This window comes from Lissotriton vulgaris, chromosome 11, assembly GCF_964263255.1.
Source record: "Lissotriton vulgaris chromosome 11, aLisVul1.2, whole genome shotgun sequence".
In the NCBI taxonomy this organism is placed as follows: Eukaryota; Metazoa; Chordata; class Amphibia; order Caudata; family Salamandridae; genus Lissotriton; species Lissotriton vulgaris.
The window spans coordinates 372613365-372640961 of NC_141699.1; the positions used below are offsets into that span (position 1 = coordinate 372613365).

Consider the following 27597-nt stretch of genomic DNA (forward strand, 5'->3'; position numbering starts at 1 on the left):
TTAAACATGCAGGCCAGTTAAAAGAACGCCTGATACTAAGGGGATACCCCAAAAAACTACTAAAGAACTCCCTCAAACGAGCATGGTGGACTCCCAGAGAGACTTTACTTGAGAGGAAAGTGAAACAAGATCTCAGAAGAATGGTATGCGTCACCACCTTTTGCCCAGCAGCAAATCAATACAAAAAATTGATTTTGTCCAATTGGCATCTACTCAAAAATCTGCATGAAGACCTATCAGCCCCGCCGCTGTTCGCATTCAAAAAAGAAAAAAGCATAGCTAATCACATCATAAGGGCTGCCCTTCCATCAGTAAAAGCACCTACATTACAAAGCCTTTTTGGACTACCCCCCGCCAAAGGCCATCACAAATGCGGAACATGCATATGCTGCAACAAAACCATTGAGGACTCCGTCTTCACGTTTGAAAACATTTATTGGAAGCACGAGGTATTTACAAATTGTAAAACTAAAAATGTTGTCTACGCAATCGTTTGCCCATGCCCTTTGGTTTACATAGGCAAGACCACACAAGAAGTAAGGAGCAGGATCACGCAGCACAAATCCCGGATAAGGAGAGAAGTAGAAAATGCCCCACTAGTCAACCACTGGGCCAACATGAAACATAAACAGTCTGACCTAAGATGGACAGTTTTGTCCAAAATTGAAACAGACCCAAGGGGCGGTGATTTGGATGCCAGACTAGCCCAACGTGAGGCGTTATTGATAATGAAGTTCAACACCGCCTTGCGAGGATTAAACGAGATGGCAGAGATCTACAAAACCAACACTTAAATCTGCCCATTTCACGATATCACTGTCTACACCACCATTTCAATCTGAGCTGGACTACATGTCCCAGAAGTCTCTGAGAGCTTCACTAACCAGGAAGTACCTGGCCTGAACGCACCGCGGGTCTGACTCATTCTGCAGCCCGACTCTGAGGATGAAGGATCCGTTTTTCAAACCCGGTACGTTTTTCCCACGATGTCCGCCACATTCGAACACGCAAGTCCTATCACTTAACTAACCGCCGGTCCTTCGTCTTGTTGACAGCGAAGCAGAGGCGAACAAGCAAGCCCGCTCCGCGACGCATTAGAAGCATGGACTAAACGTCTAGATAGACGACGACGTCAGTGCAGGTAATTACTTTCCAACGCGCTTCCCACTCAGAAAGGGCACGGCAGGTTAGAAACTAAGCGCGCTTGTTTTTATTTCTTTTTCCACACAGCCCGTAAATGCACTCCACGGTGAAACGTGAATTATCATTGCCTTGATCTTCCCAGTCTTGGATTTGGTTTGTCTGGTTCATAAGCTAAAGGTAGGCTTTGGTTGGACTCTGGGGAAGTTTCTCCCATTCTCAATCAAGCTGTTGTACTAAGAGCTTCTCTCATTCCCCATCAATCTGTTGCACTAAGCACCCCATTTCTGATTATTTCCACAGAACCAGTACAGGTCCTGAGGAGAACCCTACAAACTATAAGGGTTCGAAACGCGTCGACCACTTTCCCACGTATCTGGACTACAATTTGTTTTGCGTTACACGCAAGTTTATGCACCACCTTTTAAGAAGTGGACTCTCGTTTAGAGATTAATTTGAAAAAGACTTCTGAAATATTCAAAAAACGCCAAGGAATTCATCTAACTGATTGACAACCGATACATGGTTTCATGTTTTTGTATTCCTTTTTGTATTTAGTTGTTGTTTGCATTATCTTTTTGATGATTGTGTATGCATGTGTTTTGTATGATTGGAAGGCCATGTATGTTGGATGTGTGTAAAGAATATCTTATTTGTTATTTTTGTTCACTGTACATATATATATATAAGAAATTGTCGTTTTTTCCATGCACTAAAAAACAATGTGTTACTAATAACAAAAATGTTTTTTGAAAGAGGAATAAATTCCTAGTTGCCAAATGTTTTTGCAGGGTGTTTATGCTTCATTCTAAACATCCATTTAAGACTTATCCTTATTTGTCAATCGCTTTTCTCAGCACTGGCGTTTGTATTGTTTTCCAGTTCAGTTTGGCTCAGCCGCGCTGAGTAACGAGTCAAGACACTAGTGTGTTTTGCAGCTCCTCCTCTTCATGTCGCCACCACTGCACCGCCGCCTCTTCATGTCGTCGCCGCCGCTACTCACTGCACCACTGCACCAACGCCCCGCCGCTCCTTTATGACGACGCCGGTCCTCCATGACGCCGCCGCTCCTCCTTCGTCATGATGCACGTCGCGTCGCGGCCAGCGCTAGGTCCCGGCCGGCGCTACTTTCAGGGGACTACTTTGTTTTGTAAATTAATTTTTTTATTTTGCTTTTTTTTTTTATTTATATAGCCTATGTCCATCTACACACCCTGACATTTTCAAAGATGTATCGGGTGTGTAGATTGGCGCTGTGGTTCCCGAGATTACCTTGCCAAAAGGTGCAAGTTCTCTCTTTATAATAGTAGTATAGATCAATAGATGACAAAGATTAGCCCACTGGGGTATAATGGCTGTGTATATTTGAGGACACCATGGTTTTTCATTTATTTTGGGCAACTTAGAAATTCATCATGATTTAAATTCTAAGACTGCTATAATTTTGAAAGTTATTCAAATTGCATGGAAGTAAAAAACTGAAGTATTTTTACCATGTTTATGTAAGTGATGTATTTTGAACCCTGCACCTTTAAATATGTGAGTTGCACTTTATCTAATCACCCGTGCCAAAGCAGTGAGGTTAACTGCGAAACGCGTCGGGTTTGCCCGAATGCCTAAATAAATACCGTTTAAGAATTGTGGCCGCGGCACCAGTGATTTATTTCTTACCAACTGGCTTGTGTTGGAATATATATATATATATATATATATATATATATATATATATATATATATATATATATATATATATATATATATATATATATATATATATATATATATATATATATATATATATATATATATGAACTAAAGGCATGTGAAATCCCATCCGGGAGCCTAATGGAGGGCCTTAAAGAATGTCTGAACTTGTGGTACAGCGGACAAACCTAATGGAGGGTGCAAATTAGGCTTAAAAAACTCCAATTCCCAAGATGCAATTAAAAACGAATTCCCTTAATGGAGGCACACCGGAAGCTGTGCGATGATTGGAAGCATTCCAGCTGGGAGATTGGAGAGCCTCACAGAACGTCCTGCTGGATACCGGCCTCTGAAGAGAAGCAAAAGCTTTGAAACGCGTCAGGCCTGCAGACAATGTACGGGGAAGGGAAGTCACATGCCTAATTAAAGAGTTTTGTTAAACTTACCTGCTGCGGAGTGCGATCCTGTCTCTGGGGACTTTTTTTGTGGAATATATATATATATATATATATATATATATATATATATATATATATATATATATATGTAAAATTCACCACCAACAGCTGCTTCACTTGAACAGGGCTGACGATAAGCGGACCCAAAGTTCTTAGTCCCAATCAAAGTGGTTTATTAGTGCCCAGCAAGTCTGCCATTACACGTTTCGACCGCCACTTGGGTCTTGATCACATGAAGCGTAGCAGAAGAAAAAGATGACATTTAAAGTGTAATGGCAGGAAATGACGACATAAAGTGCAAAATGCATGGAAACTGTAGATTTACAACTAGCAGCATAGATATGTCAACTCAATGTGCAAAACTTTATGCATAATTTAATTAAGCATAAGCCATAAATATATAAATATAAATAAATATGCTTACAAAAGATTTTCTTCCCTTAAAACACATTGTGTAAAAGCGTGAGTGAAGCGATAAATAAAATTCATAGACAATCCAGTATTATTTTTTATTAAGAAAATAAAAAAGGAAGTACCCCAGCTATGCAAACAGTTTTGTAATGAAGCTGTTGTCTATTTCATCGCCTCTCCCATAATATGGACATTTGTAAAAAAGTTTTGTTAAAACAACATTTTTACATAGCTCATTATTCTGCTTGTGTTCATGCAGAATTGTGCCCAAGTGGGCCATTGTGATACAATGTCCGTCATATAGACTGTCCTGCACCTTACTATGCCATACCAGTCTTTAAATATGTGCAAAATTGTGCAAATTTAAAAATATTAAAGAAAAGGTGACAAATTAAACAAAACTCTTCTTTGCAAATTCATTCAAACGAGAATAAACTACAGAAAAAGCATATTTCATTCTTTATCAACTTATATACATCAACACTGTTGTAACACCCAGGAAATAATGTGGGCCCACATTATATCTCACCAGATGACGTTCAAGAGGGAATTATAGACAGGTATACAAATCCTCGCTAACATTTAACCCAACCGGGTTTTTGGTATCGAGCTCCAAGATGTACTGTGTTTCCAGGAGGCGCAACGCAGCCTCTCGATTGCCTCCGCGTTTAAGTGTATCAATTATATAATACTGGAGATAGCTCGGATTACCATCATGTTTCTGCTCAAAATGGCTAGCGACAGGATAGGCCTGGTCTTTGCCACTCATAGCCCTAATGTGCTTGAGTATCGTTTTGTGGGCCGGTAACTTGGCACTACCAACATACCTGAGCCCACACGGACACTCCAGCACATAGACTGCAAACTCGGTTTTAAATTTCAACCTCTTAGTGATCAAGATTGGTTCAGACTTAAAAGGGCTACTGTTATGGGTCTTATTACAACCAAATTTACACGCCTTGCAACTAGGACACTTCCTGAATTCCTTGCTCTGTGCCATCCAAGTAGTTGGAGTTGACACCTCAGGACTGCTACTCACCAATATGCTGCTCATGGAAAATGATTTTCTAAAGGTTAATGCTGGTTTATTAGCGACTAACCTACCAATGACTGGGTCTCCCTGTACCAGGTTCCAGTTCCGATAATATATATTCCTAAGTTCCTGGTGCTGTCTACTGAATGTCAGAATCATTTGAGATTGAATTCTGGTGGTCATGGCACCTTCCACATACAGCTTGATTTTAGGGGTTAGTGCATCTCTTCTAGACAGGCATCTGGTTTTCTTAATCGCACTGTCAAGTATACCATGTGAATCACCCCTGGCCAAAAAACACAACTTACTGGCTTCCTGCGCCACCTCACATTCTGAGCCTGAGCTGCTAATCCACCTGATACGCAGCATCTCACCATATGGGATGCTGCGTATCATGTGGTGGCTTGTCGCATGCAGGACTGCGTTGCCAGCAGTCAGCTTTCTGTACAGCCTTGTAGCCAGGGAGTTATTATCTACATAAACTTCTACATCTAGAAAACAGACAGATCTAGCATTAATGGTTGATGTGAAGTGTAGATTGAGGCAGTTATTGTTAAGCACATGGACAAATTTGTTTGCACTTTGTTCTGTACCCCTCCAAATTAAGAATAAATCATCAATGTATCTTAAGTATACAATGGCCTGCTGTTCCATAGTCGCTTTGTGTGGACCCTTCAGGACCTGCTCCTCCCACAGCCCCATGTGCAAACATGCGTAGCTGGGGTAGAAGCAGGCCCCCATTGGACTCCCCTGATTTGATGGTAAACCTGGTTATTAAAAAGGAAAAAATTAAGAGAGATATAGCACAGAAATGGGGTGAGTCGGAACTACCCACCTTAGCGCAGTGGTGCAGGAACATGGACATGCTATTGATAACAGAACGAGCGGTGTACGTAACTAGGGCTTGCCCTCGTAAATGGAACAAAGTGTGGACTCCTTGGAATGTATATAGGGGGGGATATATGTGATCCATTGCCGGAAGATGATGTCGCCAGTTCCGATGAAGAAGAAGAAGGGAATTAGGGCAGGTATTAAGAGGTTGCGGACCTAAGACAACTGAGTAGAGATATGTCGCACATGATGTCGTCATGTTAAACTTCGGTTGTGCATAACTGTATACTTATATCTTCACAGTACTATTGTTGTATTGACTGTCAACGTGTATGTTTGTTACAGTGGAAAATAATAAAAAAAAATAAAAAAATAAAAAATAAAAAAAAAGGAAACAATTATGTTCCAAGCATGCCAATACCATTGAGATTAACATCTTATTATGTGCTGAAAAATTCATAGGACGTAGGTTCAGATAGTGCTCCACTGCTTTTAGACCATCACAGTGCCTAATAGAAGTGTAGAGAGATGCTACATCAAGAGTCATTAAAAACATATCAGGACTCCACACCACATGCTCAATTTTGCGTAAAAAGTCTGAAGTGTCCTGTACATAGGATGTCAAGCTCTTAACCCAATCTTGCAAAAAGTAGCCTATGTATTTAGAGGTATTCTCCATTGAACTGTTGATGGCAGAAATATTTGGTCTCCCAGGTGGTTTGTCTGCACATTTGTGGATCTTTGGTATCAGATAGAAAGTGGGGATGACCGGGTGTTCTTTTTTTAAAAAACGGCACTCTTATCAATCCCCCACTTTTGCAAGTCAGTGGTTTAAGGTAGTGTTCATTCCATGCTGCTTTCACCGTATGGATGTTGCTCTTTCTGTAGCACGCTAGGAGAGCAAGTTGGAGTCCAGCCTCCTCCATGTAAAGCTGGCGCAGCCATAGGACAACATTGCCGCCCTTGTCTGCTTGTCTCACTATGATGTTGTTGTCTGATTCCAATTTTTTCATTAACTGCTTATAACAAAGATTTTATGGCGGTTTTATTCACAGAGTTCCATCATGCCCAACGCGTTTCACCTTAACATACGGCTTGTTCATGGGATCTAACCACAAAAGAAAAGGGCTTCTTTTATTTCAGTAGGCACTCAGTTACTTCCTGTATTTTGTTTGCAGTGCATTGTGGTATTTATAGTGTAGTATTCAAACATAACTTAAGGTTCTAATTTTTATCAGTGAAAAAGTGGTCATTTGTCTTGTGATTTAAAACATTTATGAAATCAATCCTTTTAATCGGCTATATCTGCTTTTGTGTCCTTTTAATTTTTGAAAAAAGTGTTTATCGCTCTCTTGTGAGCATTCAATATTATTTATTTGTTTTAACAACCGTTTCTGGTAACGGTTCGCCATCTGCTGTTCTTTGTGTGCTGTGTTTAATCTCCTAGTTGTTTTTCTCTGGTGAACTTTTGTAACAGAGATATCAGATGTTTTTTGGACTCATGAGTAGTTTTTAGAGGTGCACATAAAGCTCTTCATTTTGGTTTAGACCCCTCGGATCTAAAGTTCTGAAGGCGAGTATGGAAAGGGGCGACCATTCGGTCCCCCCGAACGTATGGTGGAGTACCACGATCCCCCCGGGAAGCCATCTTGGGCGGGAGGCGAGTCTCGGCTGGTATGCCCGAAGCGGCGTAGCCGGGGCGCGCCTTTTTCCCGCCCTAGAGTGGGCTGGCCTAGACACCGACGCGGCCGGCCACGCCCTCGGAGGCAGGCGGGGGCGGGTTTACGCCCGCCCTGAAGACGGATAAAAGGAGCGGAAGCCAAGAAAGCATCCTCTTGTTCCTGTGCTCTGAAGCTGCACCTCCCCGCTGCACGTGAGCTCGAGACGGAACGAAGAGCCAATTTTGAGCGTTGTAATCTTTCTTTTGTCTTACAGATATCTCGTCTGAGAATGCCCAAGAAAGTCGGAAAGCGGGTCGGTACCGAGCAGATGCTCCGCACGCTCATGAAGGAGATAGCCGATCTGAAGAAAAAGGTGGAGGCTAAGGACGGGGAGGGAGGACCGAAACGGCCTTTGCAGGGAACAGTCCCCGGTGGAAAAAGCAAGAGGCCCAGAAGGGGAGCACTTGGGGGAGACACCCCGGTTCCCGAAACCCCACGTGAGGAGCCAATCCCGGTGCCGAAAGAGGGGAATCCAATCCCTGTGGTGGTCACCCCCGTGAACAGGGAGGATATGCCCCCCGAGTTAGCGGCACAATTGGCAGCGTGGTTGGGAAACGATAGCGAGGGCGCCACGGCTGACGACGCCCGGGCAGTAATGAGGCAACTGCGGGAATCTAGGGAGGCTGCGAAGGCAACATCTTCTGTTCCCCCACAGGTTCCGGCGGTTGGAAGTACAGCAGGCCCAAGTTCGGCGACAAGCGCGGGGTCTACTTCAGGTAAGCGGCCATTGCCGATTGCGGGGGAGGGGTCTGTACCTTCTCGAAGGGAGAAGATTGCCCAGCACGTCCCACAAGAAATTAAGGTATTGATTTGGGCGGATAAGTATGTAAACATGTTTTCATTGCTTACCGACCATTACGAGATAGAGCATGTGAAGAGTCAAAAGGAGCTCATGCATCCGAGTGTTTGGCGCGCGAAAATGGCCGCCTTTAAGGTCGACGAGACCATTGGTACTTGGGGCAGAGCGTGGGGCATTTTTACCTCCATCATGGGCGAGCGCAGGCCCGAGTTGCTGACCGAGTTACCCATTTATCAGTCGCGTATTATGGAGTATTCTGTGGCATATGGGGGCAATCAGTGGTTCTGCTATGACAATCTGTTTAGAAAAGCTAAAGAACACAACCCATTGTTGACTTGGGATTGTTACGACTCCGTGTCATGGCAAAAAATGGAGAGTACGGGAATGTTGAAGGTACCATTGGTAGGGAGTAACGGGGGGAATCTTCCCGCCAAAACTCTGGGACACCCTTTCGGACGGGTGCAGGTAACGAGTACCACTCGAAGCCGAGTGGCAACACAGGTAAAAGGGGGATCTGTTGGAATTTTAACAGAGGGAAATGTACGAGGCCCCAGGGGTCATGCAAATTCAGACATGAGTGTGGAGGGTGTGGACAGCCATCCCATCCTGAGTCCATGTGCAGAGCCAAAACGGGTGATAACGGTGGTAAGGGAGGCGCCAAACAGGTCTAATACAGTCCGAGGGGCGCCTTTACCTACCCCGATTGATACCATGGCAATGATTCCTTGGCTCAGCGAATACCCGGATCATGCTTCCGCTGGGGTGTTACGAAACGGGTTTTCATATGGTTTCCGCATCCCAGTGGGGGATTTTCAGGGTGTACCAAACTGTAAGAACCAACTGTCGGTCTTGCAGCACACGGCGGTGGTGCAGGTAAAGATTGGGAAAGAGGTGACTCGAGGTCGTGTCGCCGGTCCATTCGATTTGCCACCGGTTGCTAACTTTGTTTGTTCTCCTCTAGGGGTGGTCCCCAAGAAGGACCCGGGTGAGTTTCGGCTGATACATAATTTGTCAGCCCCACGTGGTCTTTCCGTGAATGACGGGATAGACCCGGAAATGTGTTCGGTGCGGTACGCATCTTTCGATGAGGCCGTTGCCATGTTGAATCGCCTGGGGCCCGGGACGCTGATGGCAAAATCGGACATCGAGTCAGCGTTCCGGTTGCTCCCGGTACACCCAGACGATCAGCGTCTCCTTGGTTTTCAGTTTCAGGGTCGCTATTACATGGATAGATGTATGCCAATGGGATGCTCGATTTCATGTGCCTATTTCGAGAAGTTCAGTTGTTTTCTGCAGTGGGTATTCACAAGGAAGACAGGTTTTCAACATGTTATGCACTATCTCGATGACTTTCTGTTTCTGGGGGCATCCGGGGATTCTGAGTGTGGACAGGCTTTACATGATTTTTGTGTCCTAATGAATCAATTTGGTGTGCCATTGGCGCCAGGTAAGACTGTGGGTCCCTCGACCTTGATCGAGTTTCTGGGGATCGAGCTCGACTCGGTGGAAGGTTGTTTTCGATTACCCAAGGAAAAAGTGTTAAAATTCAGGTTATCCCTTGAGACATGTATTCGTGCAACGAAAGTAAACCTGCATCAATTGCAACAGGTGGTGGGTCAGTTGAATTTTGCCCTAAGAGTGATACCGATGGCGCGCCCCTTTTCCCGCTCGATTGCACAATCCATGGTCGGATTGAAGGAAGGACATCACCGCACGAGACTCTCGGCAGAGGTTCGCCAGGACATGCGCATTTGGATTGCATTTCTGGCGGATTTCAATGGTCGAATTGTCTGGAACAAACCAGCGGTGTCTTCCGAGGAGTTGGGGCTTTGGACAGATTCGGCGGGGAGTATGGGTTTTGGCGCCATATTGGGTACGCAATGGTCGGCTCAAAAATGGCCGTCATGGTGGCATGAGTGCGGGTTGACGAGTAACATTGCTTTTCTCGAACTGTTCCCTATTCTGGTGGCTTAGAAAACATGGCCTGAAGGGTTTAGGGATCACTCTGTGGTGTTCTGGTCTGATAACATGACCGTGGTTGAGTGTGTCAATAGTCAGGCAGCACGATGCAAATTGATTCTGAGACTGCTCAAGGAACTTGTGTTGTTATGCATGCAACTGAATGTACCGTTTAGGGCGCGACACGTGCCGGGGGTGATGAACCAAGCGGCTGATGCGCTTTCTCGTTTCCGTATGCAGGCCTTCTGGGGTTTTCTGCCCACAGCGGACCCGGTGGCGGCACCCTTTCCCGAAGCTCTCTGGTCTCTCGGTGCCCCGAACTACAAAACCTCGTGGGAGAGAGTTTAGCACCCAGGACGAGGAAGGCATATGAAGGGGCGTTCCGTTCCTATTGGGCCTTTTTGGGTACTGCCGGGGGGGAGCTTTGGGGTCAGGAAGAGTTTGTAGTGAGATTCCTGCTCTCTTTACATCAGGCAGGCAAATCAGTAGCTACAGGCCAGAGGCATCGGGCCGCCATTTCCTTTATGGCAAAGGCTCATGGGATCCAGGACCCGACAGCGTCTTTCGTTGTGCAGAAAGCGCTACGTGGGTGGCAACGCCTTGAGGGTCGCAGAGTAGACGATAGGCACCCGATAGGTCTGGATAGGTTGACCCTGTTATTGTCCGTACTACCGGCAACGTGTTCATCCCAGTACGAAGCAGTGTTGTTCCGAGCCGCATTTGCACTAGCATTCCATGGGGCTATGCGGGTAAGCGAATTAGTGGCAAAGAACAAGCGAGATACGATGGGGGGACTGTGCCGGGAACACATTCAGGTCAGGGAGGAGACGATGACGGTCTCGTTTGTTAGGTCCAAATCCGATCAGGGTGCAATCGGGGACTGCGTAATCATTCAGAGGATCCCCGGGTCTTCCATGTGCCCTGTTGTGTGCGTAGAGGAATATTTAGCGCAGAGGGTGGCAGCATGGGGGGGGACCTTGTTGAGACACGCTGACGCCACCCCACTGACGAGGTTTCAGTTCCGGAGGGTGCTTGCGATGTCTATTTCGGCCGCGGGCTTGAACCCCGGCGAGTTCGGGACCCATTCCTTTCGGATAGGGGCTGCTACTGAGGCTACAGCCAGGGGTCTGAGTGTGGAGCAAGTAAAACGTGTGGGGCGTTGGTCCTCTAACTGTTATAAAAGGTATGTGCGTTTGCACATGTTGTGAAGCTGTAATGATATACTCACGCTTCTTGTCTCTGTTTGATTTTCAGTTACGCAAGCTTACGAAGCGGGGCGGACTGTACAGTCGACCCGACTCCTGGGGACCAGCGGTCAGAAATCACCGTCTGCGAATAAGGAGGTGTGGGTCGTGGGCCACTCATATGTGAGGCGTGCCGCGGACGTATTCAAAGCAGGTGATATGAGTCACGTGGCTAGGGAATACGGGTACAGGGTGTCCTTCTACGGAAAGGGCGGGCTCTGTATTGACCAGTTCAATTCTTTTTTGAGGGTTTGTTAGAGCGGACAAGGTCACCGCCGTCTATAATCATAGTCCATCTTGGGGGTAACGATCTGGTGGCCACTGGTAGACGACTTCTTCTTGAGGCAATGCTTTCCACAGTAAGTTGGTTGGCAAGGAGTGTTCCAGGGTGCACAATTGCATGGTCCCATATGATCCCACGGAAAGTGTGGCGGGGGGCTATTTCGGTTACTGCATTGAATCAGTCAGTAAGGAAGATAAATAACAAAGTGAGTAGATTGTTTCGTTCAAATACACTGCATTCTGTTTCGCATGGTTGTATCAAAGGGGACAGTATGTATTTGGGGGACGGTGTTCATTTGTCCCGGGTGGGGAACGAGTTACTCATAGGAGACTTCATAGCATGGTTAAGGAGTTTACAGCATGACCTTTAGGTAGGAGTGTTTTGTGGGGGGTCCGGATAGCCGGTCAACTATCCGGCCTGTGGCGGTAAGGTCATGATCGGTGAGCAGTAATTCGAAGATCCCTATGAGGGGGCGTCACCCATTATGGATGGGAGCGCGCGGGGGAGGTGGCCAATTGGCCCCTCAACGGGGAGGCGGTCCTGTCTAAGGAGAGGCCGCCGGAAGGAAAGGAAAGGTGGTCAAGGCCCCTTCCTGGATAGGAGGGGCTACGGCCCCTCCTGGGGAATTTCCCGGGGCCAGGACATCTGCGACGGCAGATGGGTAAGTTGTGTGGGGTGCGGGAGGGGGTTTACGCTACCTTTTAGACACCTCACACGAGTCCTCGAACGACCGTTAAATGGCGTCGAGTTTATTGGGGCCCCCGTCAAGTACAAAGGGAAATTGGTAGATGCACTTGAGGTACGCCTCTGTGCGGTCGCTCCTCTCACAAGTGAAGGGGGTATTTCTGGTTTAGGGATCTGACACCGGTTACGACCTTGCCGTTGGCCCTTAACGTTAGGATGTACAATTTCAAGTCAAATGTTTTGTAGGATGTTAGTTCGGCTAGGAGAACCTTTGTATTAGAGATCTGTTAAGGTTAGCCAAACATCGTAATGTGGAAATGAAATTGTACATAATATGAAACTGTTATTTTAATGTTTTAATTTTGTTTCATATTTTAATAAATACGGCCGGGAAGGGTCACTCCCTTCCCGCCTTCCAAAAGTTCAAGAACTGTTTCCAGTTTCCCAATTCTTGGGGATGATTGTGTTGAGAGGGGGTGGCGGGTATCTCAGCCATATGGAAAGGGGCGACCATTCGGTCCCCCCGAACGTATGGTGGAGTACCACGATCCCCCCGGGAAGCCATCTTGGGCGGGAGGCGAGTCTCGGCTGGTATGCCCGAAGCGGCGTAGCCGGGGCGCGCCTTTTTCCCGCCCTAGAGTGGGCTGGCCTAGACACCGACGCGGCCGGCCACGCCCTCGGAGGCAGGCGGGGGCGGGTTTACGCCCGCCCTGAAGACGGATAAAAGGAGCGGAAGCCAAGAAAGCATCCTCTTGTTCCTGTGCTCTGAAGCTGCACCTCCCCGCTGCACGTGAGCTCGAGACGGAACGAAGAGCCAATTTTGACCCACCCACCAGCCCCTGAGGACAGCGATTCGTTGTAAATACAGTTGACGTAGTACCTTTTTTGTTTTCTCTGTTTTCTTACAGGTTGTGATGATTGTCGTGAAATTTCTTAAAGATGCAATAAAGATTGGTTGTTTTCAGTATGTTTTGCAAATAGAGTAATTTGAATGATCAGTAGTTACGCTTGGTAATAAGTGATGTTTGCTCTGTAATCTTAGTGACTTAGGTAGAACTGTCGTATTTAGTTTGGTCGGGCGGTAAGGTCATGATCGATGAGCAGTAATTCGAAGATCCCTATGAGGGGGCGTCACCCATTACGGATGGGAGCGCGCGGGGGAGGTGGCCAATTGGCCCTTCAACGGGGAGGCGGTCCTGTCTAAGGAGAGGCCGCCGGAAGGAAAGGAAAGGTGGTCAAGGCCCCTTCCTGGATAGGAGGGGCTACGGCCCCTCCTGGGGAATTTCCCGGGGCCAGGACATCTGCGACGGCAGATGGGTAAGTTGTGTGGGGTGCGGGAGGGGGTTTACGCTACCTTTTAGACACCTCACACGAGTCCTCGAACGACCGTTAAATGGCGTCGAGTTTATTGGGGCCCCCGTCAAGTACAAAGGGAAATTGGTAGATGCACTTGAGGTACGCCTCTGTGCGGTCGCTCCTCTCACAAGTGAAGGGGGTATTTCTGGTTTAGGGATCTGACACCGGTTACGACCTTGCCGTTGGCCCTTAACGTTAGGATGTACAATTTCAAGTCAAATGTTTTGTAGGATGTTAGTTCGGCTAGGAGAACCTTTGTATTAGAGATCTGTTAAGGTTAGCCAAACATCGTAATGTGGAAATGAAATTGTACATAATATGAAACTGTTATTTTAATGTTTTAATTTTGTTTCATATTTTAATAAATACGTCCGGGAAGGGTCACTCCCTTCCCGCCTTCCAAAAGTTCAAGAACTGTTTCCGGTTTCCCAATTCTTGGGGATGATTGTGTTGAGAGGGGGTGGCGGGTATCTCAGCCATATGTGCTTTGATTCTCGTTGTCTCAGGATATATAGGTGGTCCTTGTGTTCTGCGTGCCGTGCGAGCAGCGTGGAGAAGCAGGAGGAGAATTATATATATATATATATATATATATATATATATATATATATATATATATATATATATATATATATATATATATATATATATATATATATATATATATATATATATATATATATACTAAGTCCAAAGTTTTGCCAACCTCCGGCCGGCGATGGAGAAATACACGAACTCCAGTTGTAGTGATATTAGTTGTTCTTTATTTTCAACTGCTTACTGTGCTCCCACAACCTGCCATTATGCGTTTCGGCCAGCCAAGCTGGCCTTAATCACATGTAAACTCATGAACGCGAGATCTTGCTTAAAATAGATACCCAATAAGTGTCACATGGTTTTAAAATGCATAGACATAAAGAAAATACTAGGTCTGCATATACCCCTATTTACAACAAAGTGCCTTATACTTTAGGCATTCATTATCATATTTGGCATTTCCACAATATTATACACTGCCACAGGCAAATTAGTGTATATAATTTAAATGTATAAATAGTACAAAATACTAATTTGTTGTCAGAATAAATTCAAATCTCCTCTAATTTGATCTTACATATTGGAGGCTCCTTATCAATGTGCAAATTTAAGCAAAATTGTGCAAAAAGTGCAAATAAAGTGCGTAACCTAGCATTGCTGTTTTAAGCTGATTGCTAGAAATTATATTATATATATATATATATATATATATATTTATATATATATATATATATATATATATATATACACACACACACAATTTAGGCTTGAAGTGCCGTATAAATTATGCAAAAAAAAACAGAGAACTCTATGTAGTTCCCATGTTTAGGCGGAGAGCAACTCCTGTAAAGAGCACCCTACAACACTAGTGACACTCTAAATCTGCTCACCTCAAATGTCTGCTTTTCTAGCAAATGTTTTAAGCATAGGATTGGCACCATGCAATCCACGCCAAGCTAGAAATAGACATCTTTTGCCATTTCTACAGCAAAATCTTAAAGCATAGGATTAGTACAGTGCCACCTACGCCGAGCAGTAAAATAACAAAAGCCATTTACCACTCCAGGCGCAGTATTACAGCTTTGGATTGGCAAAATAACATCCAAGCCAACCTGGAATTAACAAAAGCAACCGCTGACACATGTGTAACTATCATTATAGCTCTTCAGAGAGGTTTAGTTTTGTCCAGACACAAGGAAGCACTCAGTATAGGTCAAAACAATACCCTTCCAGGCTTAGAGTGCTGCATAAATTATGCAAAAAAGAAGAAGAGAACTCTGGGTAGTACCCAAGTTTAGGTGGAGAGCAGCTCCTGTACAGAGTACACTACAACACCAGCGACACTCTGAATCTGCTCACCTCAAATTTCTGTTTTTCTAGCAAAGTATTTAAGCATAGGATTAGCACAGCGACTCTACGCCGAGCTGGTAAATGACAAAAGCCTTTTACCACTTCAGGCACAATATTACAGCTTTGGATTAGCAAAATACCATCCAAGCCAACATGGAATGAACCAAAGCAACCCCTGACACGTGTTTCTCTATCATTACAGTTCTTCAGAAAGGTTTAGCTTTGTCCAGACACAAGCGAGCACCAAGTATAGGTCAAAGCACTACTCTTTCAGACTTCAAGTGCTGCATAAATTAGGCAAAAAAGAAACAGAGAACTCTTGGTAGTACCCACATTTAGGTCGAGAGCAGCTCCTGTATAGAACACCCTACAGCACCAGCAACACTCTGAATCTGCTTACCTCAAATGTCCATTTCTCTAGCAAAGTATTTAAGCATAGGATTAGCACAGTGCCTCTACGCAGAACTATAAAATGACAATAGCCTTTTACCCCTCCAGTCACAGTATTACAGCTTTGGATTGTCAAAATACTATCCAAGACAACATGGAATGAACAAAAGCAACCCCTGACACATGTTTCTCTATCATTATAGTACTTCAGAAAGGTTTAGCTTTGTCCAGGCACAAGCGAGCACCCCGTTTAAGTCAAAACAATACCCTTTCAGACTTAGAGTGCTTCATAAATTAGGCAAAAAAGAAACAGAGAACTGTTATGTGGAGAGCAGCTCCTGTCTAGAATGCCTTACAACACCGGCGGCACTCTGAATCTGCTTCCCACAAATGTCTCTTTCTCTAGCAAAGTATTTAAGCAAATGAATAGCACAGTGCCTCTACGCCAAGCTGTACAATGACAAAAGGGGTGTGAAGGCACTATATCCAAAAGGAGGGATCGCCCCATCACTCTTCATAATCAATTGAGACTGACCACTCTCATATATCTCTCTCTCAACCAAAACAAGGTTGTAATTCCCTTTTGACCTTAGGAACAGCTACCCCCTAGTATTTAGTACATGCATGAAGCCTAATTAACTGCATGTGTGAGACCTACCTTGCAAGAGCTTCCAGGTCAGCACTGTAAGTGCAGTGCTTAGACTGTGGTGATCAGAGAGTGCATGAGGAATATTTCCGGAGCACAAGAGATGATGTCAGGAAACAGTTATGGTGGGGATGGAATAATGAATGAGCCAGACCTACCTGTCCCAAGTGAGACATACCTATCACAGATGTTTGTGGAAGGATTCAAAGATTCTTTGAGTGAGATCTACAAGACTTGCCGTTTACAGTGTGGGACCTACCTGCCACGGGAAGTGATGTCGGGAATGTTCTGTACGATGCTCAGGAGGTTATGGTGATGCTGCGTGAGTTGGCTCAGAGATGCAGAGAGTTCTGGTAGCTAGAAAACCAAATGAGAATAGAGGCCATATGTTAGGAAGCCATTTAGTCCACTCATCATCTTGTGATCTTACCTTCAGAGTCCCAGGAGGTGGTGCCGTTGATGGTTTAGGGAATTACCTTTCTATCCCAGCTCCTGATATTGTTCAACAGGGCAGCTAACAGCTGTCGCAGGTCTTCTTTGGGCTGACTCCTCAGGCCTTGGTCTAGGCTGATCTTGGACAGCATGCTGACTAGGCACAGCAGCTCGCAGTCCGAGTACCACAGGGGCCGGGCAACACCGCACAGTGTCAGGAACTAAGCAGGAAAATATGGACAGAAGAAACACCAAACATCAGACACTAGTATAACAAATCCACTTGCTCTCAAGGCTTAAACTAGCAAGAAGTTTCCTTCCTCTCTCCCCAAATCTACCCAGGATCAAAACGCGCTTTGTAATGGCTGAAAGGTTAAGTTTAAGACTGCACACAGGAACCAAAATAAAAGGTGGCTGGGCCGCTTATCTGAGTCGTCAAGGGGAATAGTGTCCTAGAGTGGAGTAAGTGGGCACCATCATACTGAGAAGTGGCAATGGTAATGGGGGGAGTGGTAAGGAACAGTTGTGAGATACGTTAAACTTGTGATAATGCCAACTGTCCGGGTAAGGGGGCGAGTATGTTGAGTGGGGAAGTTAATGGTTTGTTTCAGGTTGGTGTCAGTTGGCTGAATGCTGACTGTGTATTCCTTAAATAATTCTGATATACTGTCTGTACCAGAGCCCTCAACCTTTTCAGTAGTGAGAGCTACTTCTGATCAGTGAAAAACATCATGAACTACTGAAGACCAAGCAACTCGCGCACTGTTACCAGACACCCCAAGATCCACTTACAGCCTGGGTCATAAATCTGAGCACTGCTCATTATGAGGCCCTGCTATCGGCAGCTTAATGATATTAAAGTAAAATAAACACAGTCTTCCCTAAAACTTCAAAATGAAAATGTGACCCTCTACTTATCTAAAAATTAACTCAAGGTAGTGAACTACTCTGAAAGTGTCTGCAAGTTATTGGTAGTTCAGAGTCGACTCGTAGGAGACACCTGCTTTTGTAGTCAGAACCAGGGGATGTGGGAGAATAACCAGAACCAGTTTTGGGGGTCTGGTAGGGAATTCCCCCACATAAAGACTGGAAGCGGGTCTAAAAATAGGTCCTTCAGAACCACTCATCAGAACATTCTTGGACCTGTGGAAGATTCAGAAGAAAGTCTGCCCTTCCACCAGAAGGACTGCCCTGCTGCATGAAGGACTGCCTTGCTGCTTGAAGAAGGTAGATTGGTCGTGCTTGAATTGATCCCAGGCTACCCTTAGTGAGTGACTCCAAGGGTGAGTTAGCTAACATCCTGTGTGAACTAGAGGGACACAGCAAGCTTCCAGAGGCCTCCCTGCACTGCCCTACTGACCAACACCAACTGAACCTGTCTGGACCTGCCAAAACCCTGATACTGGCCTCTGATGGAGTGAGTCCTCATCCCCATGAAGTGCACACCATTTCCTGGACCATGACTAGCATCTGTGAACACTTCTTCTCAAGAAAAAGGTGAAAAACCTTATTTTTGGGCTCTGTGCAACCACAAGCTGAAACTCTGCCCCCTGCGATGACCAGCAACATGAGGCTTCTTCTCTTCGTGCCAACAGTGACCGTCTATGACGACTGGCAATGTGAAATCTGTGTTTTGCACTGACAGTGACCGTCCACAGTGATCAACCAACAAGAAACTCCAGCAACGACCGGCTATTTGTGCTACAGCAACCAACGTCCTCAATGGCCGACCAGCTCTTCACACAGAAAGCCTTCTCCTCGCAGCCTCCTTCAATGCGAACAGAACTCTTTGCGCCAGAATTGAGATTGTAGCTCTTCAGAAGGACTAATCTGGTCCCTGTATCCGCCCAGTGCTCCATCCCGGTTGGCCTGAACTTGTGGCTTTCCCCAAGTCCAGCACAGTGGTGGCTGGCTGGCTGGGTGGTGGGTGTGCAAAAATTAATATAAAAAACAACACTTGCTTGAACCGACGTCCTCCGCTCCAGAACTCGTCTCAGGTACTGGATGACTGCAGTGCAGGCACCAATCCTGGCGCTACTCTCATGCTGTGACAGCAGTACCCTGATTGGAGAGAGTGGCCTTACCCGCTGCTCCCTAGGACAGTGGAACCCTGCACTTACTTTAGCCCAGCTGTGTTAAGACAGCTGGGTTAGAAGTTTCAAAGTGCTCATGTGTGGCTGGCCATCGCCAGACGGCCTACCAAAGGGACATGCGCACTTTGAAAAGTGCACAAAGAACCCACTCTCCTCCCTGCTGCTGTCATTTAGCAGTTGCCCTGACCCCATCCTGATGCTCGTTTCAGGATGGAGCATGAATAGTAGACCCAGGTATGGAAAGGATTCAACTACTTAGATTTTCTTTGGTCCCAGGTCAAAACAAGGGGGGTTCGAATCTCCGGGTAATCCCGCTATAATGATAAACGATTTTGACTCATTCACCTTAGGTTTAGTGAGGCCATGAATGAGGCATACGTTGTTAACATGCCTTGCAGGGCTACCCCAGTCCTGACGATTAGCACAGCATCGTCAGCATATGCCAATACTGGGAGAGGGGTGCTATCAAAAATGGGCATGTCCTGAGTGGAGTCAGTCAGGGAGGCCCCAACCCCATTTGTATAGATGGAAAAAAGAGAAGGGGCGAGCATGCAGCCCTGTCTGACTCCTCTCTCAATTTTAAATGGGCATGAGCATTCCCCGTCTGGGCCATATCTAACACATGCGGTGGCATTGGCATATAGCTGGCGGATGAAAAGTAGTATTGGTAGATCAATCCCCATCTCTTCAATCATGGTCCATAGCCTATGATGGAATACACAATCAAAGGCCGCTGTCAGGTCCATAAAGGCCATGTAGATCTTCCCGCCTTTACCTTTGGTGTATTTATCAATGCACAGTGAGAGGTTGAGGCATTGATCGACAGTCCTCTTCCCCCTCTGGAAACCATATTGGGCCTGTATCACGATTTGTGTTCCTGGGCCCAGTCCTCCAGTCTAGCTTGTAAGATTCGACCCATGAGTTTGGCCGTGGTATCCAGTAGGGAGATGGGTCTGTAGTTCTTTGGGCTACTTCTGTGTCCTTTCTTATAGATCGGGATTATTATGCTGTGCTTCCAGGATGGTACGGGTCCCCCGATCAATAAACTATTGAATAAATTGGTTAGTACAGGGGCGCTCAGCTCATAATTATCTTGAAAGAGGTCAATCGGCCCCCCATCTGGCCCCATTGCCTTCGCAGGGAAACAAGCCTCCAGCCCTTTTATGACTTCATCCAAAGTACCTTGCCGATGGTGTTTAGTGACAGAATGCGGGGAGGCGGAGGGGTTTCACAGCTAAATATACCTTCAAAATAACCTATCCAGTCGTCCTCACTTATGTTAACATCCAGGGATGGGTCTTTAGGGTCTTTAAAATAGGGTACATTAATTACTTTCCAGAAGTCGCTGCTGCTATCCGAATTTGCAGCTTGCTGGAGATCATCCCAGGCTTTAATCCTAATTTCCTTCACTCTTTCCCTTCTGGCGAACTCGTAGTCTCTACGTAACCTACTTATCTGGGGAGGATCTCTCAGCTGGGATTTTAGGGCGTTAGCAAGTGCTCTTCTGGCTTGCGAGCAAGATGAGTTGAACCAGCCTCTGGGCAGCATTATACCCTTCGAACAATTGGGGCATGTGAGCGCTTCTTTTAATTTCCCCACCAAGTCCCTAAACTGCATTACTAGTAGAGCCGGAGCAGACTCCGCCGATAGACATAGTGAGATTTTATCCCTTACTTGTGCTATAAGTGCTTGTGCCAGATTCCGTTGAACCACCTGAACCCACTTAAGTTGATATCCTTTGTTCCTTGTTAAAACGATGCTTCCAACTATCTGTTGATGTTTATTCTGCTTGTAGGGGATGTTTAGATAACTGAATACAGTTGCATGATCACTGTAACAAGTAAAGGTGGTCTGAATATGGGCAACGTTCCCACTAATTGTCGAGGAAACTAAAATGAAGTCAATGGTAGACTACCCTCCTAAATGTTTTCTCTATGGTACCTCCTTCAATATTTTTTGATATTCCCAAGTCTCTTGTACATAGGAGTTAGTTAAGGCTATCACCATAGTCATAATGTGTGAAGTGGAGAAGGGGATTGCCCTGTAGGTCTGTAAGGCTGCACACCCTACCCTCTTTATACTTACAAAGGTGAGCATTAAAATCCCCCACCAGAATGATATTAAGAGATCCCTTTTTTTGTAGAAGAATTCCCTTTATCCACTTCTCCATTAGGGGCCATATGTAGGTAGCCCAATACCGGTCGGTAACAGCCGAAATTACCGAATTTCGGCCGTTACCAACCGGTATTTAGGGATTAGAGATGTAGGTGGCTGGATTTCAGGATTCGGTAATTTACAGAATCGGTATTTAAGGAATCGGTAAATTACCGAATTCTTAAAATACTGAATCGGTAAATTACCGAATCCTTAATGTAGTTAGCACTCAAGTGAGTGCATTTCGCATTCAAGGATTCATTATTTACCACCAACTACAAGTTGGTGGTAAATATCGAAAACCTTTAAAAAAGCAATTTTGTGTTTTTTTAAAAGTGCCATGTGGCAGACATACATGCCCTTAGGGGTTTGTATGTGCCACATGTGCACACATGCACGATTCAGGGGTGCAACAGGGTGTCAATGTGACACCCTGCCACCCTTGAATGTGTTCCCCCTATTACAGATTTGGTATTTACCGAATCAGTAATGGTGAATGGCTTCCCATTCATTCCTATGGGCCGCCATGGGAATTACTGATTCGGTAAATACCGAATCGGTAATACCGAATTTTACTGATTCGGTAAAATTTACCGAATAATTACCTACATACTATTTACCTATTCTTAAATACCGAATCAGTAAAATTTGGTATTTAAGAATAGGTAAATAGAGATTACCTACATATGGCCCTTAGTTCCTCCACTACTAACTTCCTACGGCTACCCGTTTCATTGTTATAGAAGTTAAGTAAAAGCCAGGGACTGTCATCTATGACTTCTAATAAAAGCAAGTTAAAGTGTTTGTTCTGGGATCCTACCATCCTTACTTGCAGGGGGAAAGTGTTGGATATTAAAGTTAGTACCCCCCGCCCCCCCCCCCCCCTCTTTGATCTGCCCGACGAAGAGTCAACTGCGGCTGTATAAAAGGATCGGTAACCTGACACAAAAACGGGCTCCTCAGTCCAGGTTTCTTGAAAGCAGATGATCTCAAGGGGATGCCAGAGTTTATGCCACTGTTAATTTCCTAGGTTTTGAATGATCCCAACTACATTCCAATAAGCTAATCAAGTCTTACTAATACTTGCTGGGGTCAGGGTCTTTTGTAGGTCTCCCTGACGAAGGATTGGGGTTGTTGCTTGAGTGTGTCTTTCACCCCTCTGAACAAACAACCCAATTTCTTACAAATACTATTTGCAAAAATCGTCCTTAGAATTACAGGCATGATAGGCAATTTTGAATTCAGAGTGATTCAAATGAAGCAGTATAACTAATCTCCGATTTTTGGGGACATTAAAAAAAATATAGAGTTTTTATTCACTCCCAATTTGCATTACTAACGAGTTTTCTTTCTCAAGTGATGCATGGTCAGTACATTGTACCCCACAGCTCAATTGTTTACTTTGGGTCTCATGGGCTGTTATCTGAACAAACTACAAACACTATACATGGCAACACCTTAAGAGAAATAATAGTACATTTATTAGTGGATCAATTGTCTATGCAAAATGTTATAGGTGAAAATGTTGCTGCTAATTTGTTTTCCACTTGCAATCACAAACTTTTTATATCAACAAATAGTTTATTTGGAAAATACTTAAACAATCTACACAAATAACCCATTGTTTTCTTTTGTCATATTTTCAGAAATCTCTAGCTTTCTGGGTTCTCCCTTGTGTTGTTTACCAGTTTCCCCACAAATTTCAAAAAGACATGAATAACATCCATAGGAAATGTTTGTTTTTTAGGCAAAAAAATCCACACTGTGTCCGTCTCCTTGCTATGGCACAGAAGAAAACAAGTTACTTACCTGTAACTATAGTTCGCCAGTATTGGAAGCTTTCATAGATTCACATGCCTGAATTATTCCCTGTCGTCAAGACCAGAGTCTCCGGTACATAAAAAAGCAATGCATAGCAGTATAGCAAACTGAAAAGAGGCCTAGGCCCATTTCCCTTTTGCAACCCATTGCCTTTGTTATGTAAAAAGGCCCAAAACTTTCCCTGAATCAATCAGCTGTCCTCACCCTCTAGAACACTCCTGAGAGAACCTCTTGCCCCTCAGATTTTCACGCACTTGTGCATACCAAACACTTGTCGTGCCGAATCCAAGGTGAGCCTCTCAGGGGAGGAGGGTGGGTGCAGATGAATCTATGAAAGCTTCCAATACTGGAGAACTACAGTTTAAGGTAAGTAACTTGTTTTCCTACTCCAGTATTGAAATTTTCATAGATTCACATGCCTGAATTAGAATAGTGAGCAGTAACATCACATAGCACATCTGTTCCTTACATTTCATCATTTTGCAACACAGCTTGTACATTACAAAGCTTAGTACAATATCATGAATTTATTTATTTATTTATTTATACGTTTTCATATAGCACAGACTTTACACGAAGGTGTCAGAGCGCTTCACAATAGGAACAGAACTGATACATGAGAACATTACAAGTGAACAAATTACAAAAGCAAACGTTACATTACATGAGGCAAAAGTCACAATCGTAAGCAAACAAAATACAAGAGGTAGCAAACGGTGCATTACAGGAGGAAAAAGTGACATGTGTGCAGGTTACAAAAGAGTACAAAGTACAAGTAGCGGTATAATACTGCAATAAATGGAGGACACTCAAACACAAGAACAAACGTTACGTAGGCAATGTTGGCACTTGTGCAAGTATCGAAAGCAAACAAAATGTAAGAGGTAGCAAACAGTGTTTTACAAGAGAAAAGTGACGTGTGCATGTTACAAAAGAGTACCAAACACAGGTAAAAGGGTAATACTGCAATAAATGGCAGACTCTCAAACCACAAGAACACACTGGGAAGGCACTTCCATAGTCATGGAGAATAGAAATGTTCTATAATAAAAGGTCTTCCTTCAGATAACATGAATTAAATTTGGAAGTGTCTTTGAAGGAGGAGAACTTTGAGGTCAGTTTTGAAGGCCTGGGAGGAGGAGATGGTCCGGAGCTGAGGCGGAAGTGAGTTCCAGATTCTCACTGAGTTGCCTGAAAAGGAATGGGCCATCGATCTTTCCTTCTTGAAAGTGGGAGGTTCAAGCAGTAGATTTTCCGCATTTCATGATGATCTAGAGCCTCCATAGAGTTTCAGTTTATTCGCCAGGTAACAAGGAGAGGAGGAGTGCAAGGCTTTGTGGGTGATGCAGCCAGTCTTGTAGATAGATGTTGCCTCGATGGGAAGCCAACGGAGGGTGGATAACATGGGTGTGATGTGGTCGCTTCTATTGGCCCCATAAATGAAACGAGCTGCTGAATGGAGAACAGACTTAAGGGGGGACAGGAGGGATTTGGGGAGGCCAGTAAGAAGAGAATTGCAGTAGTCCAGTCTGGAGAGGACCAGCGATTGGACCAGGGTTTTAAGGTCGTGCCCCGGGAAGAAGCGATGAATCCCCCAAAGAAGGCGCAGTTGGTATTGAGCAGAAAAAGGCTCACTGTTACTGGATGATATTTCTCAGCACCTCTTCTCCCACCGCCGCTTCCGTCTCTGCGGCTGCTTCCAAGCAGTAGTGCTTGGTAAATGAGTGCGTAGATGCCCAGGTCGCTGCTCTGCAGATATCCTGTATAGGCACTCCTGCAAATAACGCAGTGGACGTGGACACTGCTCTCGTTGAATGGGCATGAACTCGTGTGTTCAGGGGCTTCCCAGCAGCTTGATGACAGTAAACAATTGCACTGGAAATCCATCTGGCGATTCCGTGTTTTGATAATGGAAAACCCTTCCTGGGCACACTGAAGGTGACAAAAAGCTGTGAAGATTTTCGAAAACCTTTGGTTTCTTTAAGATAGAACTTGAGACATCTTTGAACGTCTAATGAATGTAAGACTCTTTCCGCCGCTATTGTTGGTTGAGGAAAGAAATGCTTCAACACCAATGGCTCATTCAAATGGAAGTCAGTAGACACTTTAGGAATAAATCTAGGATTAGTCCTTAGAATCATTCTGTCCTCTTCGAACTGTAAAAAAGGGTCTGGAATTGTGAGAGCTTGTAGCTCTCCTACCCTCCTAGCTGAAGTTAGGGCGAGGAGAAGTGCCACTTTACAAGATAGGAATTTAAGGTCTGCTCTGTGTATGGGTTCGAAAGGTTGTTTCATCAAATGAGACAATACTATGTTGAGATTCTAGAGCGGTGGTGGAGGTTTTATTGGAGGAAAAACCCTGAATAATCCCTTCATAAACTGCTTGATGATCCGAGCTGACCATAAGGAAGGGCCTGATGCAGATCTCCTGTATCGGGATATTGTCGCTAAATGCACCTTTAAAGAAGCGTGAGCTAATCCAGACTTGGCTAATAGCAAGATGTATGGTATGATTTCATGAGGTGCCGCCGCCAGAGGATGGGTGCCATTCCGTTGACACCAGAGACAAAACCTCTTCCACTTCATTCTGTAGTTTTGTTTGTGCTCTCTGCCCTAGCCTTCGACAGGATGTTTCTGCACTCCTGCGAAATATTCAGATGTTGGAACTCACAGTGCACAGGAGAAAGGCTCCTAAGTGCAAGGAGTGCGGGTCCGGATGAAGCACTTGTCCCTGGGACATTGTCAGAAGTGATGGTATCAGCTGGAGGCGAATAGGCTGCGCTTCCGACAGCAGCAGAAACTCCGCAAACCAGTGTTATCTGGGGTACCATGGGGTTATCAGGATCAGCCTGCACAGTTCCTTCTTTATCTTCTTTATCTTCCTCAGGACCCTTGGCAGGAGGGGAATCGGGGTAAAAGCGTAGGCAAAGACGTCGGACCATGCCATCGATAACGCATTCCCCCAGGATTCCCACTGGGGAAGCCAGCTTGCGAAGAACCGGCATTTCTTGTTCTCCCTTGTGGTGAAGAGGTCCACCGTTGGTTTCCCCCATGTCCGAAAAATGCTGTCCAGGACTTCCTGGTCCAACTCCCACTCATGGCAGGAGGTTTTTAGTTTGCTGAGAGAATCTGCTTTGGTGTTCTGATTCCCTGGTAGGTGTTCTGCAGACAGGTATATTCCTTGCTGTAGAGCCCATTCCCATATGTTATGCGCTTCCTGAGAAAGGGAGAGAGATCTCGTGCCTCCCTGTTTGTTTAAGTAATGCATCGCAGTCGTGGTGTCTGTTCTTATCAACACTGACGAACCTCTGATTCGTGGTCGGAAAGCCAGCAATGCGAGGCGCACTGCTCTGATCTCCAGCAAGTTTATGTGCAGTTGCTGCTCTTGCAACTTTCATCGACAGCTGAACCATCCTTCTAGGGATGCATCTGTAGTCACTAACAATGGGGCTGGAGCTGTGAGGAATGAGAGTCCTTGAGAAACATTTTGTTGTTGTGTCCACCACGCTGCTGCCTGCAGCATGACCGGTGTTACTTGCACCACGCCCTCGAAGGATCCTTGTGCTTGACGCCATTGGAGGTCGAGCTGCTCTTGCAATGGCCGCATTGTTAATCTGCAGTACGGCACGAGGGGGATGCAAGATGACATTATTCCCAGTAATGATTTGTATCTGCGTACTGAAAGATACTTTCTTTTTAGAAACCTCTGGAAGTGGGACACTATTTTTAGCTGTCTTTCGTTGGAGGGGAATGCTTTGTTTTTTTCTGTGTCTAAGATTGCTCCTAGAAAAGTGATCTGTTTCCTTGGTTGAAAAAATTATTTTTTCTCGTGTAGAGTCAATCCCAGCTTGGTGAACAAGTCTATGCACGCCATTGTTGACGCTCTGGCTAGTGCTTCTGTTGGTGCCTTGACTAACCAGTCGTCTAGGTAAGGAAATACCTGATGCTTTTGTTTCCTTAAAAAAGCCGCCACTGGAGCCAGGCATTTCGTGAACACTCTTGGAGCTGATTTGAGGCCAAAAGGCAGTACTCTGAATTGGTAATGTTCCACGGCCACCATGAAACGAAAGTACTGTCTGTGTGACGGATGGATTGGAATAAGAAAGTACGCATCTTGTAAGTCTAAGATGGTCATATGATCCCCCGGGTTTAAAAGTAGAAGGATGTCCTGTAGAGAAATCATCTGGAATGACTGTTTTTTGAGATAGGTATTTAGGGATCTGAGATCCAGAAATAGGAAGCCATTGTAGGATGTTTTTCCTGACTATAGAAAATCCTTCTTCTTTTTGAGATTTCGGTACCGGTTCTATTGCTTTATTCCAGAGCATTGTCCAAACCTCCTTCCGGAATGATGCAAATAATTGGCCTTGTGATGCATCGGTGGCATACGAGGGGGTGTCTGAAGAAATTCTAGAGTGTGGCCGAATCGAATAATGTTGAGGACTCATCGGTCCAAGGTTATTATTTGCCAATTGTGAAGAAACCGGGTAATCTTTCCACCCAGAGGAACATACGATCCCAGTGTATCCGGTGTGATCAGCATTCGAAGGTT

The 27597-nt window shown here is 45.1% G+C and overlaps 1 protein-coding gene across 1 annotated transcript in view; it reads right to left on the bottom strand.

Moving 5' to 3' along the window:
• The window catches only part of FAM178B (family with sequence similarity 178 member B), a 2784983-nt gene that overhangs the window by 516127 nt on the left and 2241259 nt on the right, over nucleotides 1–27597 (bottom strand). The window contains exons 14-15 of the mRNA XM_086943356.1: nucleotides 17023–17199; nucleotides 16806–16903 (exon numbers count right to left, since the gene is read on the bottom strand). Coding sequence (XP_086799482.1) covers nucleotides 16806–16903; nucleotides 17023–17199 — 275 coding nt within the window. The remainder of the gene's footprint in view (nucleotides 1–16805; nucleotides 16904–17022; nucleotides 17200–27597) is intronic.